This window comes from Vulpes lagopus, chromosome 13 (assembly GCF_018345385.1).
Source record: "Vulpes lagopus strain Blue_001 chromosome 13, ASM1834538v1, whole genome shotgun sequence".
Lineage (NCBI taxonomy): Eukaryota > Metazoa > Chordata > Mammalia > Carnivora > Canidae > Vulpes > Vulpes lagopus.
This window is the reverse complement of record NC_054836.1, coordinates 42,958,733-42,984,996: the sequence shown is the minus strand read 5'-3', so window position 1 is coordinate 42,984,996 and position 26,264 is coordinate 42,958,733. Positions and strand designations below refer to the sequence as shown.

The 26,264-nt window shown below is 46.0% G+C and overlaps 1 protein-coding gene and 1 non-coding gene across 7 annotated transcripts in view; both read left to right on the top strand.

The window, feature by feature from the left end:
* NOD1 (nucleotide binding oligomerization domain containing 1) overlaps window positions 1–26,264 on the top strand; it is a 66,355-nt gene that overhangs the window by 33,389 nt on the left and 6,702 nt on the right. For all 6 annotated transcript variants that reach the window (XM_041727577.1, XM_041727574.1, XM_041727576.1 and 3 more), the window contains 7 exons: window positions 1,265–1,348; window positions 3,247–3,330; window positions 4,209–4,292; window positions 8,295–8,378; window positions 9,304–9,387; window positions 12,375–12,458; window positions 15,704–15,787. In XM_041727577.1, the coding sequence (XP_041583511.1) occupies window positions 1,265–1,348; window positions 3,247–3,330; window positions 4,209–4,292; window positions 8,295–8,378; window positions 9,304–9,387; window positions 12,375–12,458; window positions 15,704–15,787 (588 nt within the window). The remainder of the gene's footprint in view (window positions 1–1,264; window positions 1,349–3,246; window positions 3,331–4,208; window positions 4,293–8,294; window positions 8,379–9,303; window positions 9,388–12,374; window positions 12,459–15,703; window positions 15,788–26,264) is intronic.
* On the top strand, window positions 24,631–24,715 carry LOC121475202. The gene has a single exon (XR_005983665.1). It is a non-coding gene; the product is annotated as a small nucleolar RNA SNORA24 (small nucleolar RNA).

Below are 26,264 nucleotides of genomic sequence, written 5' to 3'. Positions count from 1 at the left end.
AATCCCATGTGTCCAGTTTAAAAAATGGGGGGTTCTATTCCTAAGAAAGCACAGATATTGAAAGTGACTAGTAGCCTTCCTGAGATGGCCACCCTGAGATGGCGTGCAGTGTGTGTACACTTTGTGCCCCAGCACCAAAGTGGGCACCATGGGAGGAGAGTTCCTGAGTATCTGACCTGATGTGGCCTAAAAATCAAACTTCCGCTTGTTCAGCCTTTCACATATTACAGAGGCAGCTTATGGGCTCAGTCTGGCCCAGGGCTCGTATTTGTAAATAAAGTTTTATTGGAAAATAAATTTTAAAAAATAAAGTTTTATTGGGACACAGCCATACCCACGTGCATACATATCAGCCGCTTCACACTACAGAGTTGAGTAGTTGCAGTAGAGACCACATGGCCCGCAGATCCTAAAAGATTTGCTCTCTGGCCCTTTACAGAAAAAGTTTGCTGACCCTTGGATTGTTATCTCACCCACCCCTGATGCCTCACTCTCATCTATCCCTGAGCTTTACTCTGTCCTGCAGCCTCACCTAAATGATGGAGAGGAGGATTGAAAAAATGAGGGCAGTTGGTCATACAGATTACTTGGTAGTAAAAAAAAAAAAAAAAAGTCACATTTAGCCATATAAGAATATCCTGTTAGTCTATGAATTGTGCAGAACAGTTCCAGCGAGTGGCTGGCCCTTGGGTAGGAGACGGCCATCATCCTGAAGGCTTTTTCCTGCCCCCTTCTGTGAATGTGACTTCCAGATGGGGAGGCTGCTGGCACTGTGGGTGAGGCGGTTCTTGTGGGGACTGTTTTGCCTTTTGCAGGACACCTAGTATCTCTGGCTCCACTTGCCAGATGGTGGAGCGTTCCTTCCTCCAGCTTTGTCATCACTAGAAGCGGCTCCACACATTTCCGAATCCCACGGCCCCTCCTGTGCAGTGAGAACCGCATCGAGGGGCCTGGCTGACCCGGAGATCACCCACAAATGCAGGAGGTCAGGGCTGGCTGGCCTCGTGTGTCCTTTATGTGTCCTTCGGAGCCCTTGTGTTGAGTCAGGGCTGCGCTGTCGCCTTGGTTCTGGGTAGGCCTGTTGGCCCCACAATGACGGGGCTTTTTAGGAGCTATTCGGCTGACTGCTCTGGCTGTCCTGTCAGCAGCTGTTTACAGCTGGGAAATCTCCTGGACCTACAGGCTTCTGGATCCTTGTGGCATTAATGCTTCTGCATGTGAACAGCTGCGGTGATTTATGACTTTCTTTGCTGTTTGGTTTCAGACTCAGCGTAAACCAGATCACTGACAGCGGGGTAAAGGTGCTATATGAAGAGCTGACCAAATACAAAATTCTGACGTTCTTAGGGTACGTATTCCTCAACAGTGGCGAGCCAGTGATGTAGTACTAACACAGAGGAGTGGGGAGCTGCCATTCGTGGGGATCACTGGACGGTTGGAATGATGGCCAAGGCGCCAGGAAGAGCCCTGGCCTGGGAGCAGGGAGTCCTGGGTTCATGAGCTGGGCTCCGCCAGCAGCCCACTCTTTGAGCAAGTCAGGAAATGTTGCTGAGCTGCCTTTTCAGTCGCATATTGGGATCTTAATATAGGCAAGTATTTTACGAGTGGTGATCTGGGGTTGCTGAGGAAGTAGCTGGGAATATGGTATTTTTTTTTAACTGTTTGAGAGAGATAGAGAGAGAGAGAGAAAACACACTGAGCAGAAAGAGGGGCAAGAGGAAGAGACTTCTAAGCAGGCTCCCTTGGGATCCCGGGGTGGCGCAGCAGTTTAGCGCCTGCCTTTGGCCCAGGGCACGATCCTGGAGACCCGGGATCGAATCCCACGTCGGGCTCCTGGTGCATGGAGCCTGCTTCTCCCTCTGCCTATGTCTCTGCCTCTCTCTCTCTCTCTGTGACTATCATAAATAAATAAATTAATAAATTAAAAAAAAATTTATAAGCAGGCTCCCTGCTGAGAGTGGAGCTCAACACAGGGCTCAATCCCAGGATCCTGAGATCGTGACCTGAGCTGAAATCGGGAGTCGGACACTTAACCCCCTGAGCCATCCAGGCGCCCCTGGGGATATGTTTTATAAATGCCAGATACTGTTTATGTGTTAGATTCACCACTCTGGGCCCATGATCCCTTATCCAGAACCCGGAGGGCAAGACACCAATCCGAATTGAGTGGACATGCTGTTCCGTGGTGATACGACCAGGGAGGTCAAGGGCAGTACCCTGGTTTCAAATACTTTAATACTTAATATTTAATAATTTAATATTTCTGCAGCAAAATGTGTGAATATTCAAAGCAGTTAGGATAAAGACCTAATCCCTGGATTGAGGCCCAGGGAGCACATGACCCCGGGGGGCCTTTTGGCCCAGGAGTTTGGTGTGACCTGCCTGGTTACCACTTTCAGCTTCTTTCTGCCGCCTTGCTGAACTGGAATCAGGTGGTAAGGTGGCTAACAAGGAGCCGCGGGGAGGAGGTTCCAGCTCACAAACATTTCCCCCTCAACCTGCTGCTTGTGACCTTAATAGAAAAATACCCATCCCCTGCCGCCGGCTGGGCCCTTGCACACGAGGGCTTGGAATGACCGTGCGGAATTGTCCCAATGACCCTGTGGGGCGCTGGGATTCTTGCTCCTTACTACAGACGCAGAAGCAGAAGCCGGGGAAACGGCAGAGCTGGCCCTGAATGCGGCCTGCGAGACCCCAGAGCCCCAAACGGCTCTCCTTGTGTCGTCCCTCTGTCCTTTCAGCCCAGACTTCAGAAATCAGCAGCCAGCACATACCCATTTTAAAAATGGGGGTCAAAAAATGGGGGTCATTGGCATGCCTTGGGTGGCTCAGGGGTTGAGCGTCTGCCTTTGGCTCAGTGCGTGATCCTGGGGTCCTGGGATCAAGTCCCACATCGGGCTCCCCGCAGGGAGCCTGCTTCTCTCTCTGCCTGTGTCTCTGCCTCTCTCTGTGTCTCTCATGAATGAATAAATAAAATTTTAAAAAATTAAAAAAATAAAAATGGGGGTCATTAAGATGACACTGGGACATGGGGATAAAAGGCAAGGAATGTGGGCGGTGACACTGTAAGAGCATCCTGTGGTGACAGGTGGGGGCTACACTCAGAATGAACATGGCATAGCTTAGAGGCTTGTAGAGTCACTATGTCACATGCCTGAAACTAATGTAACATTGTGTCACCTCTACAAAAAAAAAAAAAAAAAAGGCTGGGAGTCCTAAAGTCTCATGCTGTGCTTTTTCTTGAAGCCTGTACAGCAACCAGATCACGGATGTGGGAGCCAGGTACGTCGCCAGAATCCTGGATGAGTGCAAAGGCCTCACACACCTGAAGTAAGTGGGGGTGGGCATGGCAGGGTACCCTGCAGCCTCTGTGGTCACCCCTTCATTATTTAGACAGAGAATAGGCGTCACCATAAAGAGCAGTCACCCCACAGCCTTCTGCTTGCCCCGGGGCCACATTGGTCAAGTTAAGAGGCCTGTGCTGGGAGGTAGGCCTTCAGCCTGGAGGGACCACGGCCTGAGGGGGAGGCTCGGCTTTCTGCTGGGCCGGCCACCTGGGGGAAGCTTGGCATTCCCATTTGACTGATCACTGACGGGAAGAAAGGCCACAACTATCACCCTTTCTCGAAGGCTTCCCCCTCCTCACCCCCCAAGGAAGCCCCTCGTGGTCTTCCTTCTGGAGGCTGAGGAGTCCCAGGACCGAGGTGCCGGCCGATCCGGTGTCTGCTCAGGCTCGGGCTTCTGGTTCATGGCCGGGGCCCTCCTGCTGCGTCCTCACACGGTGGGAAAGGAGGCCAGGGAGCGGCTGTGGGGCCTCTTAGGAATCACGGACCGTAGGGGACAGCTCCACCCTCGTGACCTAGTCGCCTCCAGGGCCTCCTGATCCCGTCACCTCAGGGGTTCGGCTCTCAGCATGTGGGCTTGGGGGGACACGGGCATTCGGGCCTAGCACCCGCCTCGTCGCCAGTGCGAGCCCGGCCTCGGCCCTGTCACCGGGCTGCCCTCCGAAGGCGACAGGGCACGGGCGGCAGGGCCGCTGGCAGCTGAAGCGGAGCCCCCGGGCCCCTGGGGGGTGCGAGCGAGCCTCTGGGGGCCGTTTCCAGAACCCCCGGCAGGGCCGGGGTCGCCGCCCGGGGAGGGGCCTGCCGGGGGTCGGGGGGCCGGTGGGGTCCCCTCACGCCGGGGCTGCCCGCCCGCTCTCTCTGCAGGCTGGGGGAGAACAAGATCACGAGCGAAGGGGGGAAGTGCCTCGCCCTGGCCGTGAGGAACAGCAGCTCCATCTTAGAAATCGGGTGAGTAGAGGCGAAGGCACGCGTGGGACACGCCCGCCGCCCCGTGTGCCCGAGGCCCGGGACACCTGGTGCAAGAGTCCGGTTTTCTCGCCGCAGCCAACAGAGGGAGCCGTTCCAGCCCCGTGTGGCAACTAACATCCCTCTTGGCGACGTTCGGTATATTCCTCGGGGGCTTTTTTTTCCTTTTTTTTTTTTTTTTTAAAGATTTTATGTATTTATTCATGAGGGACACACAGGCAGAGACCCAGGCAGAGGGAGAAGCAGGCTCCACGCAGGGAGCCCGACGTGGGACTCGATCCTGGGACCCCAGGTCACAGCCTGAGCCGAGGGCAGACGCTCAACCACTGAGCCACCCAAGTGCCCTGTGGCTTTTTTTTTAAATTCAATTTTTAAAAAAGATTTATTTATTCATGAGACACACACACACACACACACACACACACACACACACACAGAGGCAGAGTGGACCCAGGCAGAGGGAGAAGCAGGCTCCATGCAGGGAGCCCAACGCGGGACTCGATCCCGGGTCCCCAGGATCACGCCCTGGGCCGAAGGTGGTGCTAAACTGCTGAGCCACCCGGGCTGCACTCAATTTTTTTTTTTTTTATTGTGGTTAAATCTGTTAACACAGAAGTTACCATCTGAACCATTTGTAGCGGTACAGTTCAGGGGCATTACGCGTCCTCGTAGTTGTGCGACCATCACCACCATCTCCAGAACTCTCTTCATCTTGCAAAAAAGCAGCTCTCTACCCATCACACAACAGCTCCCCATCCTCCCTTCCTCCAGCCCCTGCTGCCACCCTTGGACTTCCTGTCCCCAGGGGTTTGACTACCACAGGTAGCTCTTGAAATGGAGCCATGCGAGGTATTTGGGTCATTGTGCCTGGCTTCCTTCACTCAGCACAGTGTTCTCCTCGAGATCCACCCATGCCGTAGCTTGTATTGGAATTTCCTTCCTTTTTAAGGCTGAGGAACAGTCCACGGTGTGTATGTGCCACATTTCGTCCATTTATCTGTCCTCGGACACTTGGGTGGCTTCCACATTTTAGCTGTCGTGAGTAGGGCTGCCAGGAACGTGGGTGTACCAATACCTCTTTGATTTTTTTTTTCTATATACCCAGAAGTGGAGCTGTAGGATCGGCTGGTAATTCTATTTTAAGGTTTTTGAGGAAGTGTCACAGCAGCTGCACCACATTATATGCCCACCCACAGTGCACAAGGGTTCCGGATTTTCAGCATCCTTGCCAACACTTGTTATTCTCTGTTCTTTCTTTTTTTTTTTTTTTTAAGATTTATTTATTTATTCATGAGAGACACACACACACACACACAGAGGCAGAGACACAGGCAGAGGGAAAAGGAGGCTCCCGGCTGGGAGCCCAATGCAGGACTCAATCCCAGGACCCCGGATCATGACCTGAGCCAAAGGCAAACGCTCAACTGCTGAGCCACCCAGGTGGCCCTACTCTCTGTTCTTTAATAGTAACCATCCTAACGGGTACGAGGTAGTATCTCATTGTGGTTTTGATTCAGGAGGCTTTTTAAACCTTTTTTTTTTTAAAGATTTATTTATTCATGAGAGAGAGAGAGAGAGAGAGAGAGAGAGAGAGAGAGGCAGAGACACAGGCAGAGGGAGAAGCAGGCCCCATGCAGGGAACCTGACGTGGGACTCGATCCTGGGACTCCAGGACCATGCCCTGGGCCGAAGGCAGCACTAAACCGCTAACCCAGCTGGGCTGCCCTAAACCTTTTTATATTGTTATCATTTTTATCTGATTATAAAACAAACATGATAATTTTATCTGTAAACTAGGAAAAATACAAAAAATCTGAAAATCATCTCAGAAATATTGTCAACATTTGAGGTCAGTTAAGCTTTCTTGCTCTCACACACGGGTGTGTGCAAAATATCCAATATATTTTGAATACAGTAAAGGCCAAGCTATATGTACAGAATTTTATTATTTTTTTTATTTAATCTCATATCAGGAGTAGAATTTAATGATTCATCACTTACATACAGCACCCAGTGCATCACCAGTGCTCTCCTTAATGCCCATCACCCATCTCGCCCATCCTCCACCCACCTCCCTCCAGCAAAGTTTGCTGTCTGTAGTTAAGTGTGTTTTATGGTTTGCCTCTCTTTTATCCCCCCATGTTCATCTGTTTTGTTGTTGTTGTTTTTTTTTCTTTTTTGGTTTAATTCCACGTATGAGTGAAATCATATGGCATTTGTCTCTCTCTGACATTTCATTTAGCATGATACTCTCTGCTCCATGATACTCTCTTGCATGATACTCCTCATTGTAAATGGCAAGATTTCATTTTTTTTGATGGTGGAGTAATATTTATATATATATACACACACCACATCTTGTTTCTCCATTCATCAGTCGATGGACATCATTTGGGCTCTCTCCATAGTTTGGCTATTGTTGATAATGCTGCTGTAAACATCGGGGTGTGTGTATCCCTTTGAATCTGTATTTTTAAAAAATATTTTATTTACTTATTCATGTGAGACACAGAGAGAGGCAGAGACACAGGCAGAGGGAGAAGCAGGCTCCGTGCAGGGAGCCCGACGTGGGACTTGATCCCGGGTCTCTGGGATCATGCCCTGGGCCAAAGGCAGACGCTCAACCACTGAGTCACCCAGGTGCCCCTGAATCTGTATTTTTATATCCTTTGGGTAAATACCTAGTGCAATTGCCGGGTGACAGGGTAGCTCTATTTTTTAACTTTTTGAGGACCCTCCACACTGTTTTCCAGAGTGGCTGCACCAGCTTGCATTCCCCCAGCAGTGTAAGAGGTTCCCCTTTCTCTGCATGGGAGTACACTTTTATGCAAAACACGGAGAACTCATGGCTGGGCTCCAGCATCCCTGGGAGGGATGGCAGTGGGTCGCTGGTGCGGTGAGAGCACGTTGCCCAGGCGGCCCTGGCTCTGCTGTGTGTGGGCTGGGCAGACAGTGCTCTCAGCCTGTTGAAAACAGCTGTTGCTTGCTGTAGGCCAGACGCTGTTCTAAGTGCTGTGCATCTATTAACTAACCTAATCCCCACAACTCTAGGGGGAATGTTATTAGTAGCCCCTCTTTTACAGAAAGTAGACTAAGGTCCAAGACATTATGTGATTCACCAGAGTGAATCTTAAATCCAGATAAAAATCCAGTTAAAGGGACACTTGGGTGGCTCAGTGGTTGAGCGTCTGCCTTTGGCTCAGGGTATGATCCCGGAGTCCCGGATCGAGTCCCACATCGGGCTCCCTGCATGGAGCCTGTTTCTCCTCCCTCTGCCTATGTCTCTGCCTCTCCCTCTGTCTCTCATGAATAAATAAAATCTTAAAAAAAATTCCAGTTAAAACAGGAGGCCAGCCTCCTCCTGCCAGAGCCTCACAAGTCATCTGCTGTGGGGAGGGAGGGTGTGGGACTTCATCACTGCAGCTCCCTCCCGAGATCCCCAGACTGCAACAGTGCACCAGCCCATGAGAGTAGGGTCCTCTTCACCTAAAAGCAGCATTGCTGGGGAGGTTCCTGAGGGTGCTTCCTGATATTTGCTTCTTGGAAGACCCACTGTGTCCTCACGAATGTCTCAGACCCTTGCAGAGGGTCAGATGGACACTGGCAGTCTGCACCTCCATAGGCCTCCATAGGCCTCCCGTTTAGGCTGCTGCCAACCTGCATCCTCGGTGGGGGCATTTCTGGGACCGTCGTGTGCTCAGGCCCTCTGACAGCTCTCCGAAAGCCCAGGATATCTCAGTCTCTGTGCAGCCACCTGCTGGGTTTCTGTTCACAAGCCTTTTTGCTGCCCTTACCCCACCTTTCCCTTTGAATTTGGAACCTAGAGCAGCTTCATGAAGGGCCTGGTCTGGGAATCTACTCAAGGCCAGAGCTCCAGGGACAGAGCAGAGACCCTTGCCCATGAGTGCAGCGCCAAGCGTGGCCACCAGCAGAAAGGAAGGGGTGGGCACTAGCTAATGTTCACCATCTTGCCTCTATCCTCAGGATGTGGGGTAACAGAATCGGCGATGAAGGAGCAAAGGCCTTTGCAGAGGCTCTGAGGAACCACCCCAGTCTGACCAACCTCAGGTAACTGCTGCCTTCTGAGACCCGCTGTCACCGGGGCCCAACCTGGTCACTCCGTGGGCCTCTTGGTTTGCCAGGGGGAAGAGAGCGGTTGGCTTTCACAGTGGAGAAGGGGTGTGTGTGTGCGTGTGTGTGTGCGCATGTGTGTGTGTGTGTGTGTGTGTGTGTGTGTGTGATTTTTCTTTTGTAAGCAGTTTTATTGATATATAAGAGGCCTACGTCAAAGTACATTACTCTTTGGCTCGGCCACTTGCCATATGTACACACCAACATAACCACCACCCGGACCCAGATGTAGGACTTTGCCAGCATCTCAATGGTATCCCCAGGCCTCTTGGGAGTAGGGAAGTGGGGAGTCTAGATAAAACCGAAAGGGATGCTGGCCCTTCCTCATTCACAGGATGATGCTGAGAAGGAAGGGGAACCTTCATCTCTGTAGAGACCTACTCCTCCCTGGCTGCCTCTTAGGCCTCTGGCCAAATCTCAGAGCCTCAGGTGTCTCCTGTTGCCCGGGTTCTTCCTAACACTGAAAAAGAATCCAAGACAGTGGAGGCAATAGCAGAGTTTCTTCTTCATGAGAACAGAGGGCACCTCTCCAGGTCTCATTGCCAGACACCTTGAAAATGTCAGCCACCTGAAGTGGAGCCCTCGTAGCCCCTGATTGGCCTGTGACATTGGCCTGATGTTCACTTCCTGTCTGGCCTCTCCTTGAGTGGTCTTGTGCCTATCCTCATGCTCGGAGCGTGGGCTCTGGAGCAACCAAGCTGGAGCGGCTGCTGGCAAGACCGAGTACTTCTGCTTCCTGCCTCATGTCAGCCTGGGCAGGCCCCGCCTCCAGGTGGCACCTTCTGGGTGCTTCGGTGGCTGAAGCCAAAGCCAAATGTAGACGTGTCTCTAAAATACTGACCCCAGGTGTTTTCCTTCCTAGTCTTGCATTCAACGGCATCTCCACAGAAGGAGGAAAGAGCCTCGCGCAGGCCCTGCAGCGGAACACCTCTCTGAGAATATTCTGGTAATAACCAGAGTCCTTTTGAAAAGCTGGGTCTCAGGGATTATTCCAAAGATGCATTATTCCAGCATCTTCGCTGGATGTGCAATCTTCCCTGAAAAGCCTGGAATCTTAACTGAAAAGCTGACTCTTAACTGAAAAGGCTTTTTCCTCAGTGTCAAGTTGGTAATTTAATTTCCTCCTAGATAAGAAAACAGCCATTTCTAGAAGCACAAACAGGTACTGAAGGGGGAAGTGTGTCCCAGGGGTATGATGTTTGACTGTAGCTGCCTTTGCCAACCCAGGCCTCAGGGAAACCTGAAGGTTGGTGGTTCTATCCGGATTATCCTCAGAACACCTTCCGAGATGCCTTGTAGAGTCCAACTTCAGTGCACTCGGCTCACGCTTCCTTTTCCTCCTGAGCTGCCTTTCTCCCCATGCACCATCTGGTCCAGCTCACCGGCCACCCGAAGCCCACGTTCCTCACCCCTCCCTGTCCTCTAGGGGTACTAATTTAGTATATGTTGCCCTCTGACAGTGCTTTTGTTGTTGTTGTTGTTTTTGTCATCTACTCTATTTATTTGAACTTTTATTTACTTGCTTGTATCATAAATTCTTTATGGGTAAGGAAATTATATTAGGGCTCAGGGCATGTGAGGTATCAGCTGACTTAGTTAATATATAACACCATCATTTTGAGAATTCTCTTATTAGATGGGCTGGCCAGTAAATGGATTTTTAATTCTTTTCCTCTAAAAAATATTTTTAAAAATATTTTGAAATATTAAAAAAAAAAAAACTAAGGAAGTCCAAAAAGTAGGAAGTACAGTACTTCCTCCTTCATGTTTTCCAGATATAACCTTTTTCTTCTAGCCTTTGAATGTATATTCTAGCCCTCTAGTATTTGAATGCATATTCATATATGTCTCTTTTCTTACAAAATAGAGTAGCATTTAGCAGGTGGCTTTTAAAAAATATCTTAAGGGATGTCTGGGTAGCTCGATTGGTTAAGCATCTGACTCTTGATTTTGGCTCAGGTCCTGATCTCAGGGTTGAGAGATTGAGCCACACATGGGGGGCTCCACACTTAGTATACAGTCTGCTCAAGATTCTCTCTTTCTCCCTCCCTCTGTCCCTCCCCTCTACGTGCACTCTCTAAAATAAATAAATCTTTTTTTTTAATAAATCTTAAAAAGAAAACCTTAACCATATATTGTCCACATTTTACATATCCTTTTATATCAGGGTTTCTCGGTCCTACCTTCCACTGTTGACATTTTGGTCCAAATCATTCTTGTGAGGGGCTGTCTTGTTCCTTATAGGATGTTTAGCAGAATCCTGGGCATCAGCCCCTAGATACCAGCAGTAGCCTCCACCTGTGATGATCAAAATGTCTCCAGATGTTGACAAATATCCCCTAGAGGGAAAAGCACCCAGATGAGAGCTACTACTCTACATGGATAGTAATAATGTTAGCACCCAGCATTTCTTGAGTGCTGACTGTACACCAGGCATTATTCTTGGCCTTTTACTTTTTTTTTTTTTTAAGAGAGATGAAGTGGTAGTGGGGGCCAGGCAGAGGGAGAGGAAGAGAGAGAATCTTAAGCAGGTCTCATGCCCAGTGCATAGCCTGGCACGGGGCTCAATCTCACAACTCTGAGCTCATGACCTGAGAGAAATCAAGAGTCAGATGCTTAACCGAGTCATCCAGGTGCCCCTATTCTCAGCCTCTTGTATGTCTTAACTCACCCTCACAGCCACCCCATAATGTCTGTACTGTGACTGTTCATCCTTATTTTTCTTGTGAGAAAACTCAGGCCCAGAGAAGTTAAAACACCTGCCCGAAGCTGTCCTGCTAGAAAGTGACATGCACATGGCATGTCTGGCTCCAGGGTCCTCTCATCTACTGTGTTTTTTTGCTTGATTCTCTCTACCCCTCATTCCCTCTAAAGGCTGCACAACGTCCCACTGAATGGATATTTGCAGTTTATTTCCCTAGTAGCTTCTACTGCTATTTACTCGGGCTCACATACATTACAACGGATAACACTGCCATCGATACTGCATGTACAGGTCCTGGTGTGCACATCTTTGCACAGTGTAGGGTCTGTTTCCAGAAGCGCCATTGTTGGCTCCAAGTAGAACACATTTAAAATTATCTTCAGATAGATGCTACCAAATTGCCCTTTGAGGAATTATTTTTTTAACGTTCTATTTCATTCTCCTTCCTTTTTTTTTTTTAAATTTTTTTTTTAATTTATTTATGATAGTCAGAGAGAGAGAGAGAGGCAGAGACACAGGCAAAGGGAGAAGCAGGCTCCATGCACCGGGAGCCTGATGTGGGATTCGATCCCGGGTCTCCAGGATTGCGCCCTGGGCCAAAGGCAGGCACCAAACCGCTGTGCCACCCAGGGATCCCTTCATTCTCCTTCCTAATTTATTTTTCCATCCATTGGCACGACAAAGTCCAATCCTATTTATATCTGGGAACTTCTAGTTCTCTGTGCTTTATCCAGACCACTTTTGGTTTTAAGAACAATTGAGAGACTTCCTGAACTTTGAGTCACTGAACTTGGGTCCTTCACAATGGGCTTCAGAGCAAAGCATTGAGCACATTTTAACATGTAGTTGACAAGCTTTTCTAGGTTTTCATATGACTGACTTTGGTAACAGGCTGTCAGGAGTGTTCAAGGGACCTTGGGGGCTGGAGGAAGCCTGGGAAGCAGGTGTTGGGATCTGAGGCCCCAGGAAAGATGGGGAGGAGAAGCAAGTGCTCCTCTATAGCAGCAGGACTAAGAAATATGAGCTTGGGTACAGGATTGCACTAGAAATGAATCACCCTTTATTGTCTATGGGGCTCAGAGGCTGAGCCAGGGACCTGGCTGTTTGCTTAGTTCAGCAAGTGATTAGCAGCCTAAGCTGGAAAGATCTGGGCTGGGATCCCACTTCTGAGAACTCATTTAAAAATGTGTGCCAGGTAGGTCTCTCCTGAGTAAACACTTCTTTTCTAGGCTCACCAAAAATGAACTTGATGATGAAGTGGCAGAGAGCTTGGCAGAGATGTTGAAAGTCAACCAGACGTTGAAACATTTGTGGTAAGTCCGAGAACCTCAGAATTTCAGGTTGTGCTACTTTAAAAAAAATATTTTTTGAGATGAGGCACCTGGCTGGCTCATTCGGTGGAACGTGTGACTCTTGATCTTGGGGCTGTGAGTTCAGGCCCCATGTTGGGTGTAGAGATCACTTAAAAAAAAATCTTAAAAAATAAAATGCACAAGTCAGTGGTTCTTAGTATTTCACAAGGTTGCACAACCATTCCCTCCATCTAATTGTAGATGGTTTTACCTCCCCACCACTCCCAACCGGAAGAGACCAGTATGCATTAAGCAGTGCCTCCCCGTCTTTCTGCCCCCTCCCCAGATCTACTTTTTATCTCTATGGATTTGCCTTTTCTGGGCATTTCATGGAAATGGAATCCTACAACATGTGATTTTTTGTCCATGTTCTTTCACTAGCATGAGTTTTCAAGGTTCATCTACACTGTAGCCCATGTCAGAACCTCATTGCTGTGTGGCTGATGTTCCGCTGTACAGATAGGCCACATTTTGTCCATTCGTCGGTTGGTAGACATTGGGGTTGCATCTACTTTTTTGACTGTTGTGAATAATGCTACCATGAACGTTCCTGTGCATGTCTGTGTGTGCACATGTTTTCATTTCTCTTGGGTATAAACTTAGGACTAGAATTGCTGGGTCAAATGGCCACTCTGGATACAACTTTTTGAGGAACCACTGAAGTATTTTCCAAAGTGGCTGCTCTACTTTACATTCCCGCCGGTAATGTGGGAAGACTCCCACTTCTCCACATGCTCACCAACAACAGTCGTCATTGTCCATTTTTCGAATCTTGTCACTCTAAGTGGGTGTGAAGTGGTATCTCATTGTGGTTTTGATCTGCATTTCCCTGGTGACTAACATTGGGCATCTCTTCGTGTGCCTGTTTTCTTAGGATTTTGTTTGAGAGATAGCATGAGAGGAGGGAGGGGCAGAGAGAAAGGAACAAGTGGACTCCTCGCTGAGCAGGGAGCCCAATTTGAAGCTCCATCCCAGGACCCTGGGATCATGACCTGAGCCGAAGGCAGACGCTTAACCTACTGAGCCACCCAGGTGCCCCTCCTGTGCCTATTGGCCTTTGTGTATCTTTGAAGAAATGTCTCCACATCCTTCCCCCAAATTTAATTTAAATTTGAATAAATTTATTTGCATTTTTATTGCTGAGCTGTTAGAGCTCTTTCTATATTCTGGGTACTAGACGCTTACTAGATGGAATATTTGCAAATATTTCCACTGTGGGGATTTTCACTTTTCTTGGTAGTGATCTTTGAAGCACAAAAGTTTTTAATTTTGATGGAAGTCCAATTTGGTTTTTTCTCTGGTGGTTTGTGCTTTAAGTGTCTTACTAAGAAACTGTTGCCTAATCCAAGGTCACAAAGATTTACACCTAAGTTTTCCTTTAAGTGTTACAGTTTTGTTCTTGCATTGAGGTCTTTGATCCTAAATGTTAATTTCTGGAGTCAGTTGTTGTGTGCGGCATGAGGCCTAGGGTCCAAACTGATTCTTTGGCGTGTGGCTCTCCAGCTGTCCTAGTACCTCTTGTTGAAAAGCCTATCTTTCCCTTTTAAATGGCCCTGACACATGCCAAAAATCAATAGACCGTAAATGTGTGGGTGTATTTCTGGACTTTCTATTCTAGTTCATCGATCCATTTGTTTATCCTTGTGCCAGGATCACACTGTCTTCATTAATTCTATGTAGCAAGTTTTGAAATCAGGAAGTGGGAAGTAGCCCAACTTTTGTCCTTTCTCCAGATCGTTTGGGCTATTCCAGGTCCCTTGTATTTCCATATGAATTTTAGCTTGCCTTGTCAGTTTCGGTAAAACAGCCAGACTCTGCTTTTACATGTTTTTATTTTTTTAAGATTATTTATTTATTCACGAGAGACAGGGAGGCTGAGACACAGGCAGAGGGAGAAGCAGGCTCCATGCAGGGAGCCCAACATGCGACTCGATCCCGGGACTCCAGGATCACGCCCTGGGCCGAAGGCGGCGCTAAACTACTGAGCCACCCAGGCTGCCCCTTTACGTATGTTTTGTTGTAGTTTTTCTGGCCTGTAGATTGTCTTTTATCTCCTTTCCTTGGTGCTATGCCAGCCTCTGCAGGCAGCCCAGAGCTAGAAAGGGGTTGGAGAGGGAGTCTTGGCTGCTCCGTGCGTGGACAGACCACACTGGCTCTTGTGAAGAAGGCCCCAAGGGACATGTGTGCCTGAGCACTGCCACACTTTCGGGCCCTCTTACTACCCAGTCTCTTGCCGGGTCTTGGCTGGAAGCAGCTCTCCCCGCAAACTGTAGGTGGTGCCAGTGCTAGCAGCCGTGGAGGTGATTAGAACACAGCAGTTTAGCCAAATGCACGGGTCTGTGTCCACTTGCAGGTTCTACCTTTGGTCCTTTTGCAAAAACGTGCAAGTTACATTGTGGTCATACTTTCCAGGGCCACTGAGGGTTTCTTAGGGACAAGTCCAGCAGTAGCTTTATTCTACAGATGGCCGGGAATGAGGAGTGGGTCTGTGATGAAATAGAGACCCACGGCTGCCTTGGCAGCGTGTTCTTGGTTGGGTTGGAAGCACGGCTGCCCCGGGGGGCACTTGAGAAACTGCCGGGGCTCCTTGGCGATATCAGAAACCTTTGTTTCATTTGGATCACTGCTACCTGACATAATAGGGTGCTCTCTTGGAGGACCCATTATTGGTGCTTTCCTGCTGGGACCCGTGAGTGGCAGCAGGATGATTGCTCCCTTCCCTCCCCTGCCAGATGTTGGAGAGGACATGGTGCGTTCTTAGATGCCTTCATTTCCCCCAAAGAAGTGAATGGCCAGTTGGCCGCCCTTTGAAAACTGCCTTGCCTTCCCCAGCCAGCTGGAAGGAGCCGCCTGTCTCCTGGGTATTTCCTAGAATTTGTTGTTCAGGCTGGAGGCCTCCAAACATTTTTGACTAGGCACCTCTGCAGCAAAAAATGCCAGCGTGCACCCTGAAATGTGTTCATGTAGTAAGTTATCTTCATATAAATGCACAGATACATTGTTTACTCTTAAAAAAAATTAAACATTTTTAAGGATGCCCTTTATTCTCGTAGATCTGATCTAGACCGTCTTAGCCAGATTAAAGCCACGTGGACACAATTCTTCCCCTGACCGTGTCTCATTCCCATCATCCCTCACAGCTCCCTCATGGAGGAGGCAATTAGTCCAGGATTATGTATCTGCTCCAAGATATGTTCTTCTTTCAGGCTTATCCAGAACCAGATCACAGCCAAGGGGATTGCCCAGCTGGCGGATGCCTTACAGAAGAACACTGGCATAATGGAGATTTGGTAAGACACATCCACCGCTCGTCATAATGGTAACATTGCGTACGTACTCAGCACCACTGTGTGCCAGGCACAATGTAGAGCCCTTTGCACTTACCCCTCATCTTTCCCATCATCTTGTCCAGTAGCTGGTATTATTTCCATTTCACAGATATAGAAACTGAGGCCCAGTGCAGTGAAGTAAAACTTGCCCAAGGTACCACCTAAGAGGAGAACTGGAATCTGGTCCAGACTGGCTGACTCTGTGGTCAGTGCTCTCATCCCAGGCCGCCTGTCCTCATCCACCTTCCTGGGGTTGCATGGGGCAGACAGCCCAGGAAAGGGATTCCCACTGGAAGCGAATCACTTGGGGACTCATGAGGCTGAGAGATGGATGTGCTAGCTGGAGTTCGGGGCACATTCTTCTCATTTTCTGGGCTCCCCGGGCTTGAAGAGATACTTCCATGCTGGATTTGAGCTGACCTGTGCCCAGCAGGTTCCCGAGTGCCCTGGGATTTGTGCTGCACCTCAGGCCTGAGACAGCCCCGCAGAGTGATGTGTGGAGGACCTGGCAGGGGGCAGAGCCAGACCTCCCTTGAGGACACAGACCAGGAGGGAGAGTTCACGCTCTCACAGTGGCTTGTCTGAGACGCAGAGGGCAGCCTATGAACTCAGATCCTCAGCTCAGGGTGTAGTGACTCATTAACTACTTTATTTCTTCATGACTGGGGGGGACTTCCAAGCCAAAAGAAAGAAAAAAAGTAAGTCTCGATACAGCTTCTTGACCTTGGCTCCCACAACAGTGTTTGATGAACTTTGCTTAGGGACTTGTTAGCAGATCTGGAAAGGAGTTTGGTGGGTTGCAACCAGCATCATTAAAAAAAAAAAAAAAAACAAGCTTGAACAGAATACCAGAAAGTGCTGTGTACAGCATGAAGTAATATTTTTAATCCCATTTCGGAATTATAATATAGGTATGCGTGTATGCACAGATGCTGGTTCACAATGCAAAATGTAATTCTTATTTGGGTGGTGGTTGAAAAAGACTTCTGGAAAACTCTTAGAGAAGGCCCAGCTCTGAGGAGTCAGGGAGGTGCTGTGGCCTGTGTGTCTGGGAGGCCGTACCCACTCCTCAGTCCAGAGAGCAAATGGAACTTGAATTTGCATTCATCTCCAGCCCCCCTTCTGCCAGTGGTCCCCTCCCTAGAAGCCCTTCATGTCCTGCTGCTTCTGTTGTTGCAGGACAGCAGGCTGAGGGGGAGGAGGCAGGCCAGGCTGCAGAAGTTTGCAGACAGTGGTTGGCCTCAACCTTTCTCGAAGGTGCTTAGGACAGCTGCAAGGATACACAGCTGCTTTACTGAACTCTGCTGAGCTTGAAAATGTGCCTTTGCTGCCTCTGATGGACCACAAGGAACTGTGTGTGCAGGGCCAGGTGTCCTTAGCTGCAAACCGTGCTACACCCAGGGCGTGAAGGAGGCACTTTGTGTGTGTTTGGAGGCAGGGGGGTTGGGAGGGCTGGGAGGTGTGGATTCATAGAGCAGGCAAGAGGGAGGGCTCAGGTGCTGGCCTGGGGGCTGCTTCACCTCAGTCCCTGGCTGGCCCCACGTGTGTAGACTTCATGGAACTGGGCTCCATGAAGTCCTGTCCAGGGCCATGGGAGTGAGGGAGACGCTCAGTCCGCAGGCACCAGCGGCACAGCCACTCGTTGTTTGTGCTGACATCTCCTTGCCCTTGTCCCAAAGAACTTGCAGTCTGAAGTCCCGCTGTGAATTCTCCTTTAAAGACAGGTCAGGTGTTTCAGGACTTGATGGTGCACAGCATTTATCACACATACTTATCCTGTGAGGCTGCTGCTCCAGACTATGAGGTCTTTGAGGGTGGGGCCTGGGTCACAGTGTTAAAAAAAAAATTCAACTGGGTACATTTGAAGGTCTAATTGGATTCATTAGGCAATTCATGAGTTGGGCTGCATTCCATCTAGCAAATACAGGTGAGCTCTGCTGAGCCGAACAAAAGAAAAGTTCTTAAAGTCAGAGGGTATAAAGAAAGACGAATTTATTAGCAGAGAATCCATTGTTTTATGCAAGGTTACTCTCCTAAGGGGAGCTAAAGGGGCCTCTCAGGAAATTTCCTAGCATTGACTAAGAAATTCTAGGTTGACTGATTAGAGGTTACAGTGATTCCTGGTGTGTTAAAATTTAGGATAGGTACTAAGTTTTGGTTTGCTGATTTGGGGCCTTAACTAAGTGATGCCATTTTGGGCCTGTGCGTGTAGCTCCCTTCTGACCAGACTGTCCGCTTGAGAGGTGTGATCAAAACAATTTTTTTTTTTTTTTTGGTGTGATCACAATTTAAGGCATTAGTGCCACTCTCCGCTACTGTTCTGTAGTTCTCACAGCTTTGGTTGATCTTTGGCCTTCTCAGGTCATGATGCTTTGGCTTTCTCTCTCTGATATCCACAGGTTACAACTTCAGATTTATATTCTTTTGCATTTTTAATATTTTATTTTTATTAATTTGAGAGAGAGAGAGCGCACAAGTGGGGAGGTGGGGAAGTAGAGAAAGAGGGAGAGGGAGAAGCAGACCCCCTGCAGAGCACAGGGACCCTGACATGGGGCTCAATCCCAGGACTCCAGAGATTGTGACCAGAGTCAAAGGCAGACACTTAAACGACTGAGCCACTCAGGCACCCCAGATTTATATTCTTTTAAGTCGGTTATTCTCTTTGTACCTTTTTTGTTGGTCCAGTCTGAGGGAGACCATTTGCTTGGTGGTCAGGGGCTGCAAACACACATTTAAAATCTTTGAGGAAAAAAAAATAAAATCTTTGAGAATATAATGCACCAGGGAGATTATTATGATTACGATAAGCAAGATAATTCCCCATGTTTGCAGGATACCTTGAAGCCAGTCCAGTCAAAATCAAATATGTCAAAGACCCCATGGATGGAGTCATTTTTTTAAGGCAAATTGGCTTGTTTTGTGATTTGACGTAACTGAGTTTCAACTTTCCCAGAAGGGCTAATCCAGGTGTAGCAGGTGGTATTGGCTACAGCAGGCTCCTTGCTCAGCTGAAAGATGGTCAAGGGCTATTCTGTGATCGTGAATAGCTTTGGCCCGAGAGTCTGAGGATCTTTGTTGGGCAGTTCTTGCTTTAGTGGCGATTCAGCAGAAATTTGAAGAATTAAGAAGCTCCTGATCGTAGCTTCATTTATATTTATCCCTGGGAGTAGGGATCTGCCAAAAGGAGAGTCCTGAATCAAGAAAGCCTCCTGGTAGTTCCCTTCTAACTCACAATGTAAAATCACAAGAGCCGACCAACGATAAAAGTTAGATTTCCTCCTAGCCTGAAATAAAAGGTTGCTCTCAAGTCCAGAGTTGCCCCCCCCTGAGCATGGCTTGGGAGGTAGTAAAGATAAGGCTGTTATCTCTCCAACCTAGTGCCCGAGTGAAGAGAAGGAAGAGAGGAGAACAGGTGTCACTTTCATGCCAGGGTAAAGTCTTATCTGGTGCATGAGCAGAAGCAGTCTACCTTGGTGGCAGCTGTTTCTCTCCCTGGTCAGTACTGGTAGGTCTCCAGCGTCGGTACAGGGACCAGAGCTCCGGCAGAGCCTTCTTCAGCCATGTGACGGGTACTCAAGGCTCAGTACCTTCTACTTGTGCATCAGTGTCACTGGTCAGGTCCTGAGAGCTGTCTTTCTCTGGTGATGTTGCCCGAATACCTGATCACTTCCAGGCTCTAGACTGTGACCAGCAGGACTCTTTGTTTTTGTTTTTAAATTTATTTATTCATGAGAGAGGCAGAGACACAGGCAGAGGGAGAAGCAGGCTCCATGCAGGGAGCCCGATGTGGGACTCGATCCCGGGTCCCCAGGATCACGCCTGGGGCTGAAGGCGGCGCTAAACCGCTGAGCCATCCAGAGATCCCCAACAGGACCCTTTAAATTGGGATCCCAGATGGCATCTTAAATCGTTCCTAAAAAACGATTGGGCACAGGACATGAAAGACTCACTGTGGCTGGTCACACTGGCATGAAAACAAGAAGGGGTCAGCAGAAGGTTGCACATGGATAGAATTCCAGGAAACCTGTAATTTCATTAAGTGAAGAGGGTACCTTGATCACTGGAGATTATATAGGGTATACCTCACGTGGGAAACACTTTTAATCTTTTCTTTTCTTTTCTTTTTTTAATTTCCCACAGGGAGGGCAAAAGTGTTGTGGGAGGGTGAGGCTCATGCAATAACCAGACTATTGGTGACTGGTACCAAGAGCAGGTGTTCAAAGAGTCCAGAGCAGGGAGGTCAGAGGCCTCTGGGACAAACAAAACAGCTTTTTCAGGATAGGGACTTGATCAGTCAGACATTAGTGGGGAAACTTCTATAAAGTTGCAAAAAGAGTCTTTCAGCAGTGTCTATATGATTTGAGTCATCTTGAATGCACTGTGATGGGTACAGGAAGGCCAAAACCAAAAACAGAGTTTGTCAAGGAGCAAGGAAGAACCAAGTGTCCATCCAACTTTAATTTCTCTGGTTCTGGAGCAGATCTTTGCCATATTTTAAGGACGCCAGGATGGCAAAAGTCTGGCAATGAGGGGCCATTTTCTGCGGAAGGAGAAGGAGAATGGAGTTATTACACGTCTTTATAGATTCTGTTGTCTTGCACCAAAGTCACTTTGACCACACATTCAAATTTCTTTCCAGTGATTTCTTTTCTAAAAACTTACTAGAACTTTTTTTTTACATTTAGATTTTGTCCTTTCTTTTCCATCAAAGGTGTTTTTCCCTTTTTCCTATTTTTTCTTACCAAAAAACACACAACCTTCTTTCCTTTCATACAGCGTTGTTTCTCTTATTTCCAGTAACCTTAATTATATTTGTTAGCATTTTTTTTAAGTTTTATTTATTGGAGGCAGCCCAGGTGGCTCAGTGGTTTAGCGCTGCCTTCGGCCCAGGGTGTGATCCTGGAGTCCCAGGATCAAGTCCTGCGTCAGGCTCCCTGCATGGAGCCTGCTTCTCCCTCTGCCTGTGTTTCTCATGAATAAATAAATAAAATCTTAAAAGAAAAGTTTTATTTATTTAAGTAATCTCTACACCCAACATGGGTCTCCAGCTCATGACTCTGAGATTAAGAGTCACATGCTCTTTTTTTTTTTTTTTTTTAAGAGTCACATGCTCTTGTGACTGAGCCAGCCCGGTGCCCCTTTATTAGAATTCTTAACTCTTAAAACCCTAATTTTCAGTGAAAGCTAGTAAGTAAGCAACTGTGAACTGTCATGTCAGCATTCTTTAGATTTTCAGACTTATGAGTATGTTTCACAATTTCTAGAAGTAGATGCCTTTTTCAGTTTCCCAAAGTAGCACTAAGATATCTAAATTTTTAGTTTCCTTGTAATAAGTAGTCAAATGCAGATAAACCTATGCTTGGTAATTGTTTTAAGTATTTTAAGAAAAGAAGTTTCCTTAAATTTGGAGAAAACAAAACATTTTTAAAAAGTCAGTGATATTTTTTTTTTAAATATTTTTATTTACTTATTCATGAGATACACAGAGAGAGGGAGAGAGAGGCAGAGACACAGGCAGACGGAGAAGCAGGCTCCATGCAGGGAGCCCGACGTGGGACTCGATCCCAGGTCTCCAGGGTCAGGCCCTGGGCTGAAGGCAGGCGCTAAACCGCTTAGCCACCCAGGGATCCCCCAAAAGTCAGTGATATTTTAAATGAAAAGTTATAAAAATTATCCCCTTTAGTGCATTTAATCACATGTTTTTCTTGTTCTGCATGAATTGAGTTCTTCTATGAGTTCTGGAAATTCTTACCCAGTTTAGTTTTATGAGCTGAAGGTTATCAGAAACCTGTATTGAGAGGTCTTTCTGAGTCTCATTTAAGACAAAATACATTTGCAGGAAGCTTCTGTAAAAGCATCTGACTGTGGAAAGTAGAACTGTAAATGACAGAAGTCTTAAAAATGGCCATTTGGTTAAAGATATGATTAGAGTTTATTATGATGCAAGTGGCAAGGATGTTTGGTTATTTCTGTGACATATAATGCTTTAAGATAATAACATACCAGGACTTATCAGACTGTTTGGAGTTTCATACAATTTTTAGAACACTTATTTTGATAACCAACATCTATATAAATTTTGGTAGCACTTATTTGACAGTGCTGTCCATATGATTAAACACAATAACAAACAAGCCTAATTAATTACTCACAAAATCTCTGAAATGTGCAAGGAGCCCTCTGGAAAATTTCAGTTAAGATTGTGGTCGGAACAACTTCATTTTAGAATTTGATTTTGGGAAGTTATGTCAAAAAATATAAAAGGTTTGGACATTTGGTTAAGTAGGAACACGAATCATTATAAAACAATAGTTAATTATCCATTTAACCAAAGTGACAATAAAAGATTATAAAGGCCAATAGAAGTTTACATAGTTGTAAGCAAAATTTAGCCCTTTTAATATTAAGACTCAGTTTTATTTAAGTAATCAAAGGCCTGGCAAACATAGGAAATTATTTTGGCAAAACGCAGAATCCTTGTTTTCTAGGCAGGTAACTTTAAAGGTAAAGAAAAACTTTTGCTTATAATTTCTTACTAAGAGCAGACCAAGAAAATTTTGTCCTTTTTAACACAGAGAAAATAATTCTAATTTTGTACCAGTGTACTTTTGATAATAAAACTCATTTACTTAAATTTACCGTTACCCAGTACTAGCCACACAGAAAACTTCTTTCCAAAGATTTCTTTTCCATAAACCTTCTACAACTTTTTTTTTTACATTCAGATTTTGCCCTAAGTTTTCAACCTCACTTCAGGACCAATTTATTTCTTTTTCCACTACAAAGAATGTGCTTTTATTCCTATTTTTTCTTATCAAAAACACATATCTTACTTGTCCTGTATATAGATTTGTCTCTCTTATTTTCAGTAGCCTTAATTACATTTATTAGAATTCTTAACTCTTAGAAACCTTAATTTCTAGTGAAAAGTAAGTAGTTTACAACTGCTTACTGTTATATCAGAATTCTTTAGATTGGCAAATTAAAAAAATTACTTTTAATTTCTCTTACTTTTTTGAAGTAAGCTCTATGCCTAATGTGGGACTTGAACTCATGACCCTGAGAGATCAAGAATCGCATGGTCCACTGACTGAGCTAGGCAGGCACCCCTAGAATAACAAATTTATGAATACATTTCGTAATTTAGAAACATGATTCTTCATAGTACAATAGCACAAAACAGGTTTTGCTAACAGTCAACTTTGTCTTATACAGAGAAACTAAAGGTGAAAGTAGTTAACCTTTATTAATACTTAATCTTGTATTAATTTTTCTTATTTGGCAATGATCTAGATACTCAATGAATTGAACTACCCATTTAATTTAGCAAAACTTCAAAGTTTTTGGGTTACTACTCAAAAGATTTTGGAAGCTACTTAGAAAGTTTACCTAGAAACCTCTTAATCTTTACGTCTATTTAATTTACTTGTTCTTAATAATTATATCTGGACCACTCATAAAGCCTCACCAGGGATTAGACAAACTTAACCATTATTCTGGGTTGTTTTTTTTTTTTTTTCTGACAGATTTTGCAATAGAGAGAATATGAAACCCATTTGACTTTCAGTAAACACAGGCAGGTAAAAGTTTTATATTTAATGCTGATTAAAGACAGGTCTATTTTAATTAAACCAATAACTTTAGTTTTAATACCAAATATTTTCCCAGATCATGTGAATTAAAAAAAAAACAAAACATTTGGGTTAGTTTCTAGCTTTCTGAGTTTTGAAGATTTGTTTATTTTAGAGAGAATGTGTGCAGGCCTGGGTGGGGGGTGGGTTGGCAGGGACAGGGGGAGAGAGAGAGAATCTCAAGCAGACTCCCAGTGAATTGGACGTAGAGCTCCCTCTCATGACCCTGAGAGCATGACCTGAGCTGAAATCAAGAATCAGACGCTTCACTGACCGAGCCACTCAGGCAAGCCCCTAGCTCTCTGAGTTTTAGAATGTCCAGTTCTTACTAGCGTTTGCCTTTAGACAAACTAAATAGAGCTCTGTTATAAATTAATTTTAGCCACACCATCCAGAAGTATAGAAAATATCTCCCATTTACAACACATGTGGACACATACACACAACAAATACACAGACCAGATGCAAACAGAATCTTCTAGCTTTTGGTTTTACTAATGTTTGTAGAGAGATTACGTGCTCAATTTCCAAATACCTCCTCCCTCTCTCCCTTTTTCTGATGAAAAACTTCCCTCTCAAGTTTGCATTTCAAAGAACGGTTCCTACCTAAGTCCTAGAGAAGATGGGGGTGGAAAATGTATGGAGAAGGTATCCAAGCTTTGTCCAAGGTGGAAATTTGGAGCGTATCTGCCTTTTATCAGAGGCGCTAGAGTGGGCACCAGAGCCCTGTTAGCTATTGGTATTTTAAAAAGGCCTCTTCTCTTCCCTTCCGATTTTTCCTTCAGCCTCACATTTCAAAAGTGAGATAAGGCAATGGTGGGCTATGTTCACATTTCAAAAGTGAGATAAGATTTGATTTACAGGAATAGAAAAATAATGCAAAAATACTTTATTTCTAAGAGTTTTGGGGTAATTGTGACTTAAAATCGACCTTTTTTTTTTTTTACATGTCAGCGTGGCAGTCTCTCTTCCTAGCCATGAAAGAGCATATTCTTTTTTTTAAAAAAAGGTTTTATTTATTTATTCATGAGAGACATAGAGAGAAAGAGAGGCAGAGACGCAGGTAGAGGGAGAAGCAGGCTCCATGCAGGGAGCCCGATGTGGGACTTGATCCCAGGGCTCCAGGGTCACACCCTGGGCTGAAGGTGGCGCTAAACCGATGAGCCACCCAGGCTGCCCGAAAGAGCATATTCTTGTTTATTGGCCAAGCTGTCACTATGTAATGGATATTAGATTCTGACTTGCACAGGTAACTTCCTCAGTTTTAAAAACGTGGTGCTAGGTTCTTGGACACACTTCTATTCAAATGTTTCAAGGAAGCTGAATTGTTCTGATGGGTGATAGAACACAAGACATCAAGAAATTCAAAGTGATGTGGTTGGAGTCTTGTTTATTTACCATCCTGTGGTTCATTACCAAAAGTGAGTTTAAATCTCAGCAGCTTGGGACCAGAATGGTAAATAATGTTCTGGAAACTATCAGGGCAGTATTTTCTTATATAGGCCTGAATATTATTAGCTCTGCCTGAATGTAGATTTAAGGAGAGAATAAGTGAGTGCTTCCTTGTTCTTTTTAAAATAAAATGCCAGCAGCCCCAGTGGCTCAGCAGTTTAGTGCCATCTTCAGCCCAGGGGTGTGATCCTGGAGTCCCGGGATAGAGTCCCACATCGAGCTCCCTGCATGGAGCCTGCTTCTCCCTCTGCCTGTGTCTCTGCCTCTGTCTCTCTCTCTCGTGAATAAATAAATAATATCTTAAAAATATAAAAAAAATAAAATGCTTGATTCCTCTGGGGGGAAATTTTTTTTACCTTTTTTTCTCTTTAAGTACAGGGCAATTTTGTTCCAATATCCTGACCTTGGTAATATGCATAAGTATTTTGAGAGGAACAGGTGAGGTTTGGAGATTGGTAAAGAGAGGTGGGTTTTGACTTATTTTTAGAGTTTCATTTCTGGTTTTATAGAGATTTGTAAGACAAAGACAGTTGTTTTTAATTTCCCCCATAAAACTAGATTCCAGGCTGAATATCAAGGGACTGGCCTACCTTTTTTTTTTTTTTTTTAAGATTTTATTTATTCATGAGAGACACAGAGAAAGAGGCAGAGACATAGGCAGGGGGAGAAGCAGGCTTCCCACAGGGAGCCCGATGTGGGACTCAATCGCAGGATTCCAGGTTCACCACCTGAGCTGAAGGCAGACACTCAGCCACTGAGCTACCCAGGTGCCTGACTGGCCAACCTTTTAACTAAATTTGCTTCTCTGTATCAAGGGGAGTTTTAACTAAAATGGGAATCAAAAGATTTATGCTTTTTTACAGTCTGTATAAAGCATTTTAACAAAAGCCTTCTTCACGGTTACACAGTTCAGCCTTGGCTTCTCTTAGCCTCTCAACATAGCCTTCTGATCATTTGTAGGAGGGCCTAGGAGAAATTGTATTGGTCATCTCTTTCCTCTGTGAAGGGGGGTTGTGAATAGTCAAATCTTTTAAATGTTTCTCTAAGCTTGATAGGATCTTCTGAAAATAGAGGAAAAAGGGCTTTGTAAAAGATCTGTGGATGTGAATTTTTTTGGTGGGGGACGGGGTCTAGGATCCACCTGCAAACGTCAGCATATAAAAATGTCTGAGGCTGATGGGTCAATTCCAGTAAACCATGCCCTTCTGTTTGTCCCAGGTGCTTCTGTGAAATTCACCTTCTGGCTTTTAGGATTTATAAGAGTAGCCTGTGTACTTTGAATCTAGAGGTTGGGCTGGATTTTAAGAAGGGGATATAGACATTTATCTGTCTTAAGTTGAATTTTTGTCCTTTTA